The sequence below is a fragment of the Adiantum capillus-veneris genome, chromosome 16 (genome assembly GCF_014529385.1).
Source record: "Adiantum capillus-veneris isolate H3 chromosome 16, ASM1452938v2, whole genome shotgun sequence".
Classification (NCBI taxonomy): Eukaryota; Viridiplantae; Streptophyta; class Polypodiopsida; order Polypodiales; family Pteridaceae; genus Adiantum; species Adiantum capillus-veneris.
This window is the reverse complement of record NC_140946.1, coordinates 55,041,752-55,059,318: the sequence shown is the minus strand read 5'-3', so window position 1 is coordinate 55,059,318 and position 17,567 is coordinate 55,041,752. Positions and strand designations below refer to the sequence as shown.

The window sequence follows — 17,567 nt, the reverse complement described above, 5'->3', positions numbered from 1 at the left end:
AAACTACATTCATGTTGTTGTTTGCTCTGTGACCTACAGCTGTTTTATGTGCCTTGTATGTATCGAAGACGACTTTGGTATGTTATTCCAGTCACACCACAGAGCAGATCTATCTTTGCAGATACGAACATAGAGACTTTGGCAGATCCCACCATACCATCTCAAGAAGAAGCCAATGACGATGATGCAGTTGAGGTCGAGGAGAACCAACCATTCCCAATAACCAACCATAGTGAGGAGGAGGACGAGGATGGAGAGGATGATGATGATGATTCAATAGGAGAGGCTGTAGAGGATGAATCAATAGATTTATTTGTTGATTTAGCTACCATGGGGTTGGACATGGATGTAAGCACTTGTAGAGATCTCTTGGAGGATGAAAATTAATAAATATCTTTTGGATTTTGTTTTCTTTCTCTACTTATGTTGTACAAAAGGGCTATTTGTTTATGAACGCAAGACAATACAATTTTGATCATCGTTCGCTTGTCATTTCCATATGAATGCATAGTTGACACAAGATTTTGAGGTGGAAACAAAATATTTTTTGATATAGAATCTCATGTAGTACAAATGAGTAGAGTAGGAGAATCATACCAATAGATGAGGCAAGCAAAGAGAAGAGAGGTACTAAAAATCCCAATGAGAATGGGATTTCTTACACTCCATGCAAAAAGGGGGTACCAATTTATGAAAAGTAACAAAATAGTATAGGATATATAAAAAGGGAAAAGTGGGAGAGGAATGGGGGCGGCCGGCCACGTGGATTCTTTTTTTATTGCAGTAATCTGCGCGGCTATCTGTGTGGTAATACGTGCGGTAATACTAGCGAAAAAATCGAAAAACGCGCAGGCGGGGCTGCAACATACAATCTCTCTCTTTCTTGAACCTCTCTCTCTCCTCTTATGCGGTAATGTTGTGCGGTAATAGCAGAATTCTCCCATAGTGACTGGCAGCATAGGGATCGTCCGCTGTCCAGAGACTCCAGACGGGTAAGAGGGTTTCTCTCTCTCTCTCTCTCTCTCTCTCTCTCTCTCTCTCTCTCGATGGGCTTGAATCTTGGTGGGCTGCATGCGCAACTGTCTGCACACGTATGGCCCCAAATCACCTCATTTCAAAAATTCCCAAAACATCCCCAATATTTTGTCACAAATTCCCAAAATGCCCTTCAATTTTTCCAAAATTCCCAAAATACCCATGGTCTTGCAATTAAATGTCTTGACATACAAAAAAGTTTCTAGCTTTTCATAAGAAGACTTGATTGTCTATTAATACTAGAATTTGACTGTTAAGTAGGTTCTCGAGATGAATTGATTCATCATTTTTAGACATAATATTTTCCCTTTTTTGCATGCTAAGCACTCAAAACCGGATCTTAATTGTCAATCAAAAGGAAGAGAGAGAGAGAGAGAGAGAGAGAGAGAGAGAGAGAGAGAGAGGGAGGTGCCGCCTATTGGCCATGTGGCCTTTGCAAGTTCATTCGGCCAATGTGGTCTGAGCGAAACTATACAATCATAGTGCCCACATGCTGCAGAACCACCTTCAATGGGTTGAGTGCTGAGTTTAATGTGTGTGTGTGTGTGTGAGAGAGAGAGAGAGAGAGAGAGAGAGAGAGATACTTGGACTCTAGTCTCCAGCTCTGCCAGTGTTCGGGAAAAATCATTTTTCCATACATACAAAATTTATTTCCTTGAATTTTCCTTGGGGAAATTTTAAAAAATTAGGTTTATTTTTTGGGGTTTCACAATATTTTTCTCTTTTTCAGGTTGTCGTCTTCTCGTCTTTCTTCTCTGCGTATGGTCATGATGACGGACTTGCCATCCTCTGCAAGCGGCCGATCGCAACATCAACAAGCCAGACAGAGTTCGCGTAGACCCCCAAGGGCTTGCATAGCCCGTACACCCTCTCGATTGGCTCCTGCTGCCCCTTCTGTGAAACACACCCCCTCCATTCCCCCCCTTCCCCTGGCCAGAAGGACTGTTGGCTCCTGCACAGCATGTGAGAGCTCGCATCCATCATCGACTTCTTCAACGTAAGCACTAGTCACAGAGTGTGTGTGTGTGTGTGTGTGTGAGAGAGAGAGAGAGAGAGAGAGAGAGAGACTCTTTTTACATCAGCAAGGTTTCTCGCGGTCGGCAAGCCTGCGCGTTTGGTCCTCAGCGATGGCAGCCATGGAGTCTGTGCAATGTTTTGGGAGGGAAAAGACAGCAGTAGCCGTTTGTCATTGCAAGTGAGGAAGAGGCCTGATCAAAATCAATGGATGTCCCATCGAACTTGTCCATCCTGAGATTTTGCACTATAAGGTGTTTGAGCCTGTGTTAGTGCTAGGCCGCAACCGTTTTGCAAGTGTGGATATGCGAATTAGGGTGCGTGGAGGAGGGCATACCTCACAGATCTATGCTATCTACCAAGCCATAGCCAAAGCTATGGTTGCCTTCTATCAAAAGTTTGTGGATGAGCAGTCGAAGAAGGAGATCCATGATATCCTTGTCATGTATGACAGAACTTTACTTGTTGCTGATCCTCGCCGTTGTGAGCCCAAGAATTTTGGAGGTGCACGTGCTCGCTTCCAGAAGTCTTACGGATAGGTCTACATAGAGAGTACAGGAGCCTTTTTCCTTCTTTGTTCTTTCGTATCAGAATGGAGATTGCGGAGGCTTTCTGCTGAATTGGAGATTTTCTATTTTGGTGGCAGCATGCCGATGTCATTTTGAGTGAGGCTGTAAGAACTCCGTGTATGTTATGATTTATGCAAAGCTAGATTTTGAGTGCATACTTCTTCTCTGTTTACAACAGCAGGACATGGATGTTTTCATGGAACTCAACATGTAAAGCATCTTTGAAGAATTTGGGAGCTCTTTATACCTCAAAAAGAGAGAGAGAGAGAGAGAGAGAGAGAGAGAGAGAGAGAGAGAGAGAGAGAGAGAGAGAGAGAGAGAGAGAGAGAGGATCATTGCCGTCGATGCCCACGCTCTACTAAGCAGGAAGAGCTTGCAGAAGGAAAATCAATGGAGGCGCTGCAGCAATGGGTTTCGGCAATGAATGTGAATGGGCAGCTTGCGCCCTGCGTGAGAGGCGCGTCTAGAAAGCCCCCTGCTTTGTCTCATCTGCTTGTGTGCATGAGGGGCACTCTGCTTTTTGGCAGCAATGTAGGTCTGAGGGCCAAGGTGCTGGAGCAAGCGGGCGTTGTGGGCGATGGCAAGGGAGCAAGCCGTGCTTGCGTTGTGGCCATGGCTAAGTCTGCAACACTGTTATGCGAGCACCCTTGCTGAAGTTGGGGAAAGCGATGAAAATCTTGACTCCATCTTTGCAGACCTTGAAAAGGTTGGCCCATTTGCAAAGGATGAGCAATTCTGGAAGTTCTTTACTAGTCCTGTTGTCAAGGATGATGATAAGAAGGCTGTCGTAAAGACCCTTAGCAAGGAGGTGAACTTGACGGCGTCCACTACGAATCTCCTTTATCTGCTCGTCACCAAGAAGCGCACCCTCAGTCTCAAAGACCTCCTCAAAGAGTTTGAGGTCATCTACAACAAGCTCACAGATACGGAAGTCGCTCTAGTTACATCTGCTATCGAGATGGACAAGTCCCAACTCTCTCTCATTGGCAAGAAGGTGCAGAGTATGTCAGGATCCAAGAATGTCAAGCTCAAAAACATCATAGACCCATCCATAATTGCTGGGTTTATTGTCAGGTTTGGTGAGGATGGATCTCGCCTTATTGACATGAGTGTCAAAGGCCAACTTGAAAAGATTGCATCACAGATCGAATCAACAAATAAGGTTGCTGCTTTTTGATTTGCAATCCAATTGTTTGTCAAATTATCTTTGTTAGTTTTCACTTTTGTACAACTTGAAGGAGAATTTTTTGAAAGAGAGAGAGAGAGAGAGAGAGAGAGAGAGAGAGCATGAACGGGAGAGGCATTGAGGACGACGTACTCAACCCTAAAGAACAAGCAGTTTGAATAAATCCCTCTCTCTCTCTCTCTCTCTCTCTCTCTCTCTCTCTATCGCTTCAGGCACACACACTTCAAGCGTGCACACACACACACACACACACACTTTTTGTGCTCTCTTGCGCTGTGTTTGCAAGGGAGGCTTGAAGCTAAGTCCCAGAGACTGGAACACTGTTACATGGTAAAATGCTAACATACTTTGACTTAATATTGATACTGCAGGTCTTTCGATCAGTGCTGAACATTAAGGTTGAATTTTCCCTCAATGAATTGGGGAGCGCTCTTCTGACACCTAACACATTGCTTGATACCATCCACATCACTTTTGGATTTTGCCACATTTGCACGGAAGGTAACAAGCATTTGACCTCCTTTCTAATAGAACTTTCTACTAGAAACTTGTATGAGCATTGTGTGTGTTTTGAAGGCTGGACGAGTTAACTAGGCTCAAGCAACATTTTAAACAGAGCATACATTCAGAAACTGATCAGGAGCATGTTGGCATGGTAGTAGCAAGAAAGGTAATGGCTGGCTGACGGAGCTTTTAGACTGCAGCTAAGTCTTTTCACCATGTTTGTCTTAATTCTATTTACATAATGATTGTTATAGCTATTGTCTTGTCAGAGTAAAGAAGCAAAATTTCTGGCCCTAAACCAGAACTGGCAACAACTGGGCCAAGGGTCACTACACCGAAGGCGCGGAGCCCATTGATTCTGTCCTTGACGTTGTCCGCAAAGAGGCTGAACACTGCGACTGCCTTCAAGGTGAGTGCCTTTAAGATCTCATTCTATCGTTCTTTATTCTATTTTATTTTGTGAAATGTTGTTTCATCATGCCTTCTTTGCCATTTCTCCGATGTTACAGTTCCATTTATGTCTGGTATAATGATTTTGTTGTCAGTTTTGTTTATATTTGACAATGTAGCTAGCTTGTGTAATCGTCTTGTTTGAAAACAATGTTCAGATCTATCTCCAGTGAAGGTTTGAAAACAATGTTCAGATATGTCCTCAGTGAAGGTTGTCAGATTTCTTTAAGTGAAATTTTCACCACTGCTGTTCTAACTTCTCTAACTTCCTAGTATCCCCCCTCACTTGGTAGACATTGGCTTTAGGTCTACGCTCACCACTTCCAGCCACTGCTGGATTCCAAATTTGTTTCAAGTTAGCAAGGCTTTGCCACAAACTCTTTCTTCAATTAATGTTGTTCTATAAACTATATACTCTTTCTATGCTTGAGATGTTTGTCTATATACTATGATGCAAGATTTTGTAGTGGCAATGTCTTCAGCATTGTGTCATTAATCCTACCAAACTGGTTGATGGTGTCTTGTATACCTGGAACGACGGTTTTTTAGACTTCCTCTTTTCAGACTTCTTCCGCAAGGAGGATGATGATGATGCGAGGAGGCTTTTGTGCTAACGCTCACTGTGGGAGGCCAGCACCTTGCAAGTGAAGCGATTGCTAAACGCAGGGTGAGTTCTCAATTCACTTTAGTCTTGATTTATTTTCGCCTGCTCAATACCCTTAGGCTTTAGCTATGGCATCCGAGTCTTGACCTGTTGATCAGTGACGCTTAGTCTTGATGTCTCGACCTGCTGGAGCTGGCGTTCGAGTCCCAACTTCTTCCACTGTAGCCGCCAACGTTGTTGACTCCCTGAGCCTCTTGTTGCCTGTCCGATGCACTAAATCCGCTTTTAGATCATAGTTTGAAGCATTTATCGGTAGTTACACTAAATCTTGTCACATTTTGTCAAATTTTTTCAAGGCAAGCTCGAAATCTAGCCTAGAGTTTGCAAGTTAGTGATACTAACAATTTTGGGTGGTAGTGTTGTATTAACTCAATAAAGAATGTACTTAATCTCAAACTGGATGTGTAACATCATAGCGTTAAAGATTTTAAGATCATTAGTTTCTCTTACATGTAGATACAAATTCTATAGTCTCAATTTCTCACATGGTCATATGGCTTGACTGGGTGTGTTATCTTGAGCTATAGTTTCTTGCCAAGACACGTGTAATATATCTTGGGTCTATGTGTCACACATACACAATGTTTTGATTTTGTATATAATTACAAATATAGACACATCTAGCATACCTTTGGTCTATGTGGCACACATACACAATGTATTTATTTTGTATATAATTATAAATATAGTTTCAATATGTCACATGGTCATATGGCTTGACAGGGTGTGTCATCTTGAGCTATCGATTTTTACCTTCAGTTCTTCTAGCTATCCATATGGCTTGACTGAGTCTCTTGAGCTATCCATTCTTACCAAATGTGTAGTTGTGCCTCTCTTTACGATAAAAAGCGTCAAAGATTTTAAGATTGTTAGTTTCTTTTACATGTAGTTACAAATTTTATAGTCTCAATTTTCCACATGGTCATATGGCTTGTCCGGGTGTGTTATCTTGAGCTATAGTTTCTTGCCAAGATACGTCTAGCATACCTTGGGTCTATGAGTCATACTATCACTTTTAAGTTAGATTATTTTGAATCTATTGAAAATGTGTTTGATTTTAACGTGTAATATAATCCTTAAATCCCTAGTGGGAGCCCAAGATGAGGTGGACAGTTTTTTTGGAAAAAGAAATTATGTGATGAAAATTCCATGTGGGAGCCCAATAAAAGAGTTATTGATTTTTTTTGAGAAAGAGGTCTCCGTACAAAGGAGACTTTGGCGAATTTTTTAAGATTTATATTTTATGTACAAATTCAAAATTAGATACAGATGGTGCTTTTTTAAAAGTTGCATTTTGCTTAAGCATAGACGTGCATTCGTATCACATATAATTGTTTTTGTTTAAAAATATTAATCATTTAATGGGTTGTTTTGTAATGTGTTTTGATTTGATGAGTGAAGTTTTTCATGGTTGTTTAAGAGTATGCATTATTTGTTATTTAGAGAACAATCCGATTCATATGTGTGCCTTAAATCCCATGTGGGAAGTCTACTAAATAGGTGGCTAGTATCATATGTTTTGAGATTGAGATTTGTATTAGTTTACAAGGCAAATGCTATTTGTTTTTTGACAAATTACATTGAAACGATTGGTTTATTTTAATTTAGTATTCATTATATTTGTTGCTTTTCATGGTTTGTTCTCTTAACATCTATTGCAAATGAAAACACATTACAATATACACTTCTGTTCATTTGCAGTTCAACATATATTTTTGCAAAAGCATGTGTTTTTAAAATTGTTATGCTACCAGTATACATAAAATATTGGGTCATTACATTTTATACAAAATCCCTATGAAGGGGGATGGCTCATTGTGAGAACGTCCGTATTTTGTTCGTATGTAGGGGGGTAGGTTAACAAGTAAGATATCGTACATAGGGTGGTTTTTTAAATTTTGATGCACGCAGGTGACATCCTCCCATTAGAAATAGTGAATTCCCCAGCGGTTAGACTGACGTCGTCTAATCAGACCTCTCATCGTGTCTAAACGGCGTATCTATCAGATTGTGTAGAAAAAAACAATAAGACTTTGTGTAAGTATAAACATATAACTACAAAACAATCTATTTTCATAGCTTATCATTAAAATACAACAAATGTAAAAGAGTTAAGTGAAATACTAACCATATCTCCGTGAGAACTCACAATGTCCATCAGGACGTTTAAGCCCTTTCTGCTTGCATATTCACGTTCATACGGTGTGGAGTCACGTCCTGTCATCGACCACTGTTTAAAACATAATTATGTTAGAAATTAGAAGTACAAATATATGTAACTACCAAACCTAAAGAGCAATGAAAAAACACTTACAAAATCGGCCTCAAATGATGCCCACCCGCCGCTTCCCAAGTGGTGCGAACTCCTTGCCTCTACTCGTGCTTTGGCTGCCTCCTTTTGCTGCTTCCACTTGTCAGGATTCTTGCACGTTGCTCGCTTTGCATTCTCCCAATCTTCTTTGGCCAACCAATTTGGTTTGCTCCACCCATGCTTTATTGATTTTTGTACTTCAGAACGTTTGTGCTTGCAGTATTTGTGCATTCAAACCTTCATCAGGTCTTCATTGAAGCGCTCATCTCGACTTGACACGGGAAACTCGTCATGTAGCATGCTGATGACTATGTCATTTAATTCATTTGGCATTTAAGTCTAGGTGTTTAGCATGTAGTGTCAAAACACCTAAGAGCAAATACTGCACACGTGTTAGATCACCTTCTTACCTTTGTCATCCAAGATGATGCCGTCATTGATGTCGACCAAGTACGGCAAGCCCTTTTGCCTGTGACACGTGAACCTGGGTGTCTCGGAAGGGGGCTTTAGCGACATCTCAATGGGGGTACAAACGTCAGGTTTCTCTACTAGAGTATGGTCTCCGAAGCGAGGAGTGTCGATTGGGGTGACTCCCCGATGAGTAGCTAGTGGTGTGTAGCCAAGAACAGCTGATAGCCACGCAAAACTTGGCGTAGATGGCGATGTCGTGGTTGGTGTGGAGGCGGGCAAAGAAGGGGAAGGTTAGGAGCCTCGTCGAACACGAGGTAGTGTCGAGGCATTAGTGGGGGCATCCCCACAGCAACTGCCACCACCATCACTAGAGAGTCGGTGCCTAGACAAGTGTGAAGATCGTCTCGTCAACACCGAAGCTTTAGAGCATGTTGAATGCTCCAAAACAGAGGGAGACTTTGAAGGAGTAGAACTCGTATCATAGAGAGAGTCTCTTCATTCCTGGGGACAAACCATCATCATCACACATGTCCTTTTGCTCTAACCATGCTTGTGCAGACATCCTTGGTGATTCTCTTCCTAAAAAACCATCGCGTAACTCATGATTCTCTGAAGGATAGCTCGATGACCTTCGTAGATTTGCTTCTTCAGTGAGGGCGCCCGATGTGCATTAATAAGTCTAGGTCCACGTGTGACAGATGCTCTGTATCCGCTTGTTTGAAGTCCTGTATGTCTACACATGACAATAGATAAGCTTGAGAAAAACCAAGATTTATAGTATTTGAGTTTGAGTGTAAATGAACTGAGCATTTTGTTAGTCGAGGATAGTCATGCATGGTCCACATTGGAATACCTCTGATCAAAGAATTCCGTCGACCTGTGTGTCGGCTCATATCCACCACTTCTATGCCAATCCACAATTGTTGTAGCTCTTCCAATAGTGGACAAAGATATACATCCATATTCTTCACTTTATACCGCCCCGACACAATCAAGCTTAGAAACAGGTGTCCCTTCTTTGTAGTCAACCACGGGGGAATGGTGTAGTTGACGATAACAACGGTCCATACACTGTAAGATGTTGATATATGACCAAATGGATTTATGCCATCCATAGCCAGACCAATGCGCAAACTTCGAGCTTACTGGAAAAATCCGGCCATGTAGCGTCTATATATTTTCAGGTTGCGCAATCTACACGAATCCATAGTACACCATCCGAAGATCTGTTCTCCTCATGCCATGATGCTAGGGTGGCCATGGACTTACATTGATACGAGGAAGCAGTGAAAAATGTCACAAAAACTTTTGTGGAATTTTTGTCCGTGGAGATCTACTCGATATCTCTCGGAATCACATTTCGGACACTTCTCCATGTCTATGTATTCTCTTGTAAAAAGAATGTAGTCGTTAGGACAAGCGTGAATTGAATTGTAATCCATCCCCAAGCTTTGCAAGATCTTTCTTACTTCCTCTCTGGAACTTGGCATCACATTATTAGCTGGCAGTATGTGCTCTTTGAGCAATCTACAGAGCAAAAAAAATGTGGTACACTTGTGTGAGTAATCTATCATATTATTATACATCTAGAGTTTTTAATTGAAGTAAACACATTGTAATAGATCACCTGAAAAGTGCTGTGATGCTAGTGTCACTCCATTCAAACTTTGCCCGCATATTGAGAAGAACTAGGAGCGCCTTCAATCTAAACACACGTGCTCCATCATACAATGGCGTATCAGCTTCACTTTTCATATCATCATAGATAAGCCTTTCTGAATCCATGATCGTCTCGATTATTTCATTGATCTCGGGTTCAAATATTGTCTCGTTGGGAATGTGGTCTGCATGATCATCCTCTGAGATGTCAGAGGCTACATCTTGTGGCCTCACGTATGCTGCTTGACCAAAACGCTTGCGAATACGTCTATTGGGTTGCAAGATTGCTGCCTGTTGGCCAACGTCAGAGTCCACCGTGTTATAATTGGCAACAACATCTTTTAAATAGATGACTCAAACTCGCCAAATTTGCGAACGTGTTGCAAAGAAACACGTTTTGTCCGTCGTACAATATGCTTGCATTGATTACAAGGACATAAGATCCTTGTTGATAGATAGGTATTTTAGTTGGACAGCCCCACATCCTCGTCACTACTCATAATGAATGTAAAACCCTTATAACCTGGACATAAATTTAATCTTCTATTGGCATCCTCCGTCTTTTATCTCTCTCCCTCTTTGTTCACATTGTAAACTACCTCACATTCTCTAGTCATGTCCGATCCCCGCACACCTCAATCTAGAGGTGCATGGAGATCAGAACCACAGTTATAATCTCGTCTTTATTGGTCAATGCTTATATTTGTGGGTACAAGAAATCTACACACCCACGCCTACATGACAATGCATGTAGTGGACAATTCACAGCATCTTAACATCTCTTCATAGCAGATCCTTGTTCAAGGGATTACTTAGCACATTACATGTTGGCCTCCAATATGAGTATCATGCCGTTACGTGTTCAAAATCAAACGGGTGTGTAGGTGGGATATCCTCACTGGCCATGGTAACCACACACTGATGCAAAGAGAGAGAAAAAATGTCAACTTGTACCTTGTGAAATTGAAGTCTGTGTTTTGTATGCTCTGCGATTTACGTCGCATGTGTTCCTCGCCTTGCGGAAATTGGAGCGTTTCATGTATCGTTCGTATCTTAAGAACACCTTTGTTGATTCTTCACAAAAACTCGTCATTTTTGTGAAGGCTTTTGTTCACTTTGAAGCTACCTCCTCGAGAAAAAAACATTTTTGGAGGGAAACTTTCTTTCCTCCAAGAAGTGAAAAGGAAGGGCTCCAAGAAGTGAAAAGGAAGGGTGAAACTACTTCCTTGCAGTTTGAAGCTTTTCCTTTCCTTCTAGTTTTCCTTTCAACACAAGTATGTGGAACATGGGAGAGAAGCAGTGCCTCACATGCACATGCAACCCGCTTTTTCCCTTCTCCAGAAATACCTCAGATACCAGTGAAAGGGCGGTGGTAATACGTGTGCTTAGTGGCCACCCAAATGTGCTATCTTATAGCCTCCCCCTAGCGTACACACGGTCTGGACGTACCGACGGCCTTGCCCATAGGACCCATATCCTTACAGGTGGAGTGAGAGAGAATATCTTATGCGCACCTAAGATGGGATGGGGAGAAGCATTTTTTTCTTTTTTTGAATTTTGAAACCTTAATAGGTGTAAGAGGGGATTCTCACAGATCCAATCCATTGAAGCCGATTTTCCGTCTGAAGCCCAGAATTTGACTGCCAAGTTTGTACGACCGTTAAAGAACATTCGCCAAATCTCTGATCAACCATTGGTGCTTCTCGAACCCAAATTTTTATTTTCTATTTCTCAAAGCTTAAAAATGCAAAAAATTAACTCAAAAATTAGCCATAAATCCTAAAAATCATTCGAAAACCCAAACAATTGTCATAACAATCCAAACAAATGTCAAAAAATTCTATAAATCTTATCAAATAATGAGAAATCACATTTAAACACTTTTGACACGCTCAAACATACCATAAATAGCATTTTTTACCAAAAATACAAATTACGACAAAATCAACAAACAGATCGCTGAAATGGCAACTCGTATAAAACTCAACAAATGAGGGCACCAAAGCGCTCAAAATGTTGTTGTAAATATGCATACAAAACATCTGGTCAATATTGCACGAGATCAAATTTTTACGGATTAATTGAAAATTACTACAAAAAGTAGAAAAACATTACCAAACAATTACAAAAATCATCCGAAAAATACCAAAAAATTGTCTTAAACTTCTCCACACGTAGGGCGGTTGCTATTCGTCTACACGCATTGCGCGCAGGAAAACGTACATGTCTTCTTTTTGCTACACAACGAGGATGTTGATGTCTACGGAACCTTGGAGAGAAGCAGCGTGTCGCATGTACATGCTACCCGCTTTTTCCCTTCTCCAAATATAGCTCGGATACCAGTGAAAGGACGGTGGTAATGCATGTGCTAGTCTCCACCCAACCGTGCTATCTTATAGCCTCCCCTTAGCGTACACACTGTCTGGCTGTGCCGGTGACCTTGCCCATAGGACCCATGTCCTTAGAGGTGGAGTGAGAGAGAATATCTTATGTGCACCTAACATAGGATGGGGAGGAGCATTTTTAAAAATTTTTTAAGCCTTAATAGGTGTAAGAGGAGATTCTTACATATCAAATCCATTGAAGCCGATTTTCCATCCGAAGCCCAGAATTTGACTGTCAAGTTTGCACGACCGTTAAAGAACATTCGCCAAATCTTGTGATCAACCGTTGGTGCTTGTCAAACCCAAATTTCTGTTTTCTATTTTTCAAAGCTCGAAAATGCAAACATTAACTCAAAAATTAGCCATAAATGCTAAAAATCTTTCAAAAACCCAAACAATTACCAGTACAATCCAAACAAATGTCAAAAAATTCTATACATCTTATCCAATTATGAGATTTCACATTTAAACACTTTTGACATGCTCAAACATAACATAAATAGCATATTTTTTACCAAAAATGCCAATTACAACAAAATCAACAACCCGATCCCTGAACAGGCAAATCGTATAAAACTCAACAAATGAGGGCACAAAAGTGCTCAAAATGATGTTGTAAATATGCATACAAAACAGTTTGCCAAGATCGCACAATATCAAATTTTAGCGAAATTAATTGAAAATTACTACAAATAATAGAAAAACATTGTAAAAAAATTACAAAAATCATTCGAAGAATACCAAAAAATTGTCATAAAATTCTCCACATAGGGCGTGGATGGGAGGGTCATTGCCTGTCTACGAATGTTGCACGCAGGAAAATGTACCTGTCTTCTTTTTGCTACATAGCGGGGACGTCGCTGTTTGCGGAACGTGGGAGAGAAGCAGCGCGTCGCATGCACATGCAACCCGCTTTTTCCTTTCTCAATAAATAGCTCGCATATCGGCAGTGGTAATTTGTGTGCTAGTCCCACCCAGGCGTGCGATCTTATAGCCTCTCCCTAGCGTACACACTATCCGGCCGTGCCGGTGGCCTTGCCCATAGGACCCATGTCCTTAGAGGTGGAGTGAGAGAGAATATCTTATGTGCACCTAGCATGGGATGGGGAGGAGCATTTTTTTTGACTTTTTAAACCGTAATAGGTGTAAGAGGGGATTCTCAAAGATCCAATCCATTGAAGCCGATTTTCTGTTCGAAGCCCATAACTTGGCCGCTAAGTTTGCACAACCGTTAAAGAACATTCGCCAAATCTCGTGATGAACCGTTGGTGCTTGTCGAACCCAAATTTTTATTTTCTTTATTTCAAAGCTCGAAAATGCAAACATTAACTCAAAAATTATCCATAAATGCTAAAAATCATTCGAAAACCCAAACACTTACCAGAACAATCCAAACAAATGACAAAAAATTATATAAATCTTATCAAATCGTGAGATTTCCTATTTAACACTTTTGACATGCTCAAACATACCATAAATAGTATTTTTTTAAATCGAAAATGCCAATTATGACAAAATCAACAACCCGATCCCTGAACTGGCAAATCGTATAAAACTCAACAAATGAGGACACAAAAGCGCTCAAAATGATGTTGTAAATATACATACAAAACAACTTGTCAAGATCGCATGATATCAAATTTTTACAAAATTATTTGAAAATTACTACAGAAAATAGAAAAACATTGCAAAAAAATTACAAAAATCAGCTGAACAATACCAAAAAATTGTCATAAAATTCTCCACACATAGGGCATGGATGGGAGGGTCGTTGTCTGTCCACGAACGTTGCGTGCAGGAAAACGTACCTGTCTTCTTTTTGCTGCAGAGCGGGGACATCGCTGTGTGCGAAACATGGGAGAGAAACAGCGTATCCCATGCACATGCAACCCGCTTTGTTCCTTCTCAAAAAATAGCTTGGATACCAGTGAAAGGGCGGTGGTAATGCGTGTGGTAGTTTCCACCCAACCGTGCTATCTTATAGCCTCCCCCTATCGTACACACTGTCCGGCAGTGTCGGTGGCCTTGCCCATAGGACCCATGTCCTTAGAGGTGGAGTGAGAGAATATCTTATGTGCACCTAACATGGGATGGGGAGAAGCATTTGTTTTTACTTTTTAAACCTTAATAGGTGGAATAGGAGATTCTCTCAGATCAAATCCATTGAAGCCGATTTTCTGTTCGAAGCCCAGAATTTGACCGCCAAGTTTGCACAACCATTAAAGAATATTCGCCAAATCTCGTGATGAACCGTTGGTGCTTGTCGCACCCAAATTTTTATTTTCTTTATTTCGAAGCTCGAAAATGAAAACATTAACTCAAAAATTATCCATAAATGCTAAAAATCATTCAAAAACCCAAACAATTACCAGAACAATCCACACAAATGTCAAAAAATTCTATAAATCTTATCAAATCATGAGATTTCCTATTTAAACACTTTTGACATGCTCAAACATACCATAAATAGCAATTTTTTAAACTAAAAATGCCTATCACGACAAAATCAACAACCTCATCCCTGAACTGGCAAATCGTATAAAACTCAACAAACGAGCTCAAAATGATGTTGAAAATATGCATACAAAACAGCTTCTCAAGATCGCACGATATCAAATTTTTAAGGACTTAATTAGAAATTACTACAAAAAATAGAAGTTGTCTACGCGGAGGAAAATGTACCTGTCTTCTTTTTGCTACAGAGCGGGGACGCCAGTGTGTGCAGAACGTGGGAGAGAAGCAGTGCGTCGCATGCACATGCAACCCGCTTTTTCCCTTCTCTAGAAATACCTCGGATACCAGTGAAAGGGCGGTGGTAATAGTGTGCTAGTGGCCACCCAACCGTGCTATCTTATAGCCTCCCCCTAGCGTACACACTGTCTGGCCGTGCCGGTGGCCTTGCCCATAGGACCCATGTCCTTACAGGTAGAGTGAGAATATCTTATGCGCACCTAAGATGGGTTGGGAAGGAGCATTTTTTTCTTTTTTTGACTTTTGAAACCTTAATAGGTGTAAGAGGGGATTCTCACAGATCCAATCCATTGAAGTTGATTTTCCGTCCGAAGCCCAAAATTTGACTGCCAAGTTTGCACGACCGTTAAAGAACATTTGCCAAATCTCTGATAAACCGTTGGTGCTTCTCGAACCCAAATTTTTATTTTCTATTTCTCAAAGCTTAAAAATGCAAAAATTAACTCAAACATTAGCCATAAATCCTAAAAATCATTCGAAAACCCAAACAATTGTCATAACAATCCAAACAAATGTCAAAAAATTCTATAGATCTTATCAAATCATGAGAAATCACATTTAAACACTTTTGACATGCTCAAACACACCACAAATAGCATTTTTTACAAAAAATGCAAATTACGACAAAATCAACAAATAGATTGTTGAAATGGCAAATTGTATAAAACTCAACAAATGAGGACACAAAAGCGCTCAAAATGTTGTTGTAAATATGCATACAAAACATCTTGTCAAGATCGCACGATATCAAATTTTTACAGAATTTAATAAAAATTACTAAAAAAAAAAGAAAAACATTCTCAAACAATTTCAAAAATCATCCGAAAAATAGCAAAAATTTTTCTTAAAATTCTCCACACGTAGAGTGCAAGTGGGGCGGTTGTTGTCTGTCTACACGCGTTGCACACAGGAGAGCGTACCTGTCTTCTTTTTGCTGCACAGCGGGGACGTCGCTATCTGCGGAACGTGGGAGAGTAGCAGCGTGTCGCATGTACATGCTACCCGCTTTTTCCCTTCTCAAAATATAGCTCGGATACCAGTGAAAGGGCGGTGGAAATGCGTGTGCTCGTCTCCACCCAACTGTGCTGTCTTATAGCTTCCCCCTAGCGTACACACTGTCCGGCCGTCCCGGTGGCCTTGCCCAGAGGACCCATGTCCTTAGAGGTGGAGTGAGAGAGAATATCTTATGTGCACCTAGCATGGGATAGGGAGGAGCATTTTTTTAACTTTTTAAACCTTAATAGGTGTATGAGGGGATTCTTAAAGATCCAATCCATCGAATCCGATTTTCCGTTCGAAGCCCAGAATTTGACCGCCAAGTTTGCACGACCATTAAAGAACATTTGCCAAATCTTGTGATCAACCGTTGGTGCTTGTCGAGCCCAAATTTTTATTTTCTATTTTTCAAAGCTTGAAAATGTAAACATTAACTCAAAAATTAGCCATAAATGCTAAAAATATTTGAAAACCCAAATAACTAGCAAAACAATCCAAATAAATGTCAAGAAATTCTATAAATCTTATCAAATCATGAGATTTCACATTTAAACACTTTTGACACGCTCAAACATATCATAAATAGCATTTTTTTTTCCAAAAATGCTAATTACGACAAAATCAACACCTTGATCCTTGAATTGGAAAATCGTATAAAACTCAACAAATGAGTACACAAAAGGGCTCAAAATGATGTTGTAAATATGCTACAAAACAGCTTATCAAGATCCCACGATATCAAACTTTTACATAATTAATTGAAACTTACTACAAAAAATAGAAAAACATTACCAAACAATTACAAAACTCATCCGAAAAAATACTAAAAAATTGTCTTAAAATTCTCCACACATAGGGTGCAGGTGGGGCGGTCGCTGTCTGTCTACACGCGTTGCACGTAAGAAAACGTACCTGTCTTCTTTTTGCTGCAGAGCGGGGACGTCGCTATCTTCGGAACGTGAAAGAGAAGCAGCGTGTCGCATGTACATGCTACCTGCTTTTCCCCTTCTCCAAAAATAGCTTGGATACTAGTGAAAGGGCGGTGGTAATGCGTGTGCTCGTCTTCACCCAACCGTGCTATCTTATAGCCTCCTCCTATCGTACACACTGTCCGGCTGTGCCGGTGGCCTTGCCCATAGGACCCATGTCCTTAGAGGTGGAGTGAGAGAATATCTTATGTGCACTTAACATGGGATGGGGAGGAGCATTTTTTTTGACTTTTTAAACCTTAATAGGTGTATGAGGGGATTCTCATAGATACAATCCATTGAAGCCGATTTTCAGTCCGAAGCCCGTAATTTGATCGCCAAGTTTGCACGACCATTAAAGAACATTTGCCAAATCTCGTGATCAACCTTTGGTGCTGGAAAAACCCAAATTTTTATTTTCTATTTTTCAAAGCTGGAAAATGCAAACATTAACTCAAAAACTAGCCATAAATGCTAAAAATCATTCGAAAACCCAAACAATCCAAACAATTGTTAAAAAATTCTATAAATCTTATCAAATCATGAGATTTCACATTTAAACACTTTTGACATGCTCAAACATACCATAAATCGTTTTTTAAAACAAAAAATGCAAATTACGACAAAATCAACAACCCGATGCCCAAACTAACAAATCGTATAAA

General features: G+C 40.5%; 1 protein-coding gene and 1 pseudogene across 2 annotated transcripts in view; both read left to right on the top strand.

The window, feature by feature from the left end:
• Positions 1-2,213: 2,213 nt before the first annotated feature.
• LOC147439065 (small ribosomal subunit protein uS9-like) lies at positions 2,214-2,948 on the top strand. Its single transcript, XM_086485001.1, has one exon. The coding sequence runs from the start codon at positions 2,355-2,357 to the stop codon at positions 2,586-2,588; it is 234 nt and encodes a 77-aa protein (XP_086341127.1). The 5' UTR covers positions 2,214-2,354; the 3' UTR covers positions 2,589-2,948.
• A 60-nt stretch (positions 2,949-3,008) lies between these two features.
• LOC147439064 (ATP synthase subunit delta, chloroplastic-like) overlaps positions 3,009-17,567 on the top strand; it is a 33,494-nt pseudogene continuing 18,935 nt past the window's right edge. The window contains exons 1-4 of the transcript XR_015184546.1: positions 3,009-3,780; positions 4,176-4,305; positions 4,381-4,474; positions 4,578-4,717. The product of XR_015184546.1 is annotated as an ATP synthase subunit delta, chloroplastic-like (transcript). The remainder of the gene's footprint in view (positions 3,781-4,175; positions 4,306-4,380; positions 4,475-4,577; positions 4,718-17,567) is intronic.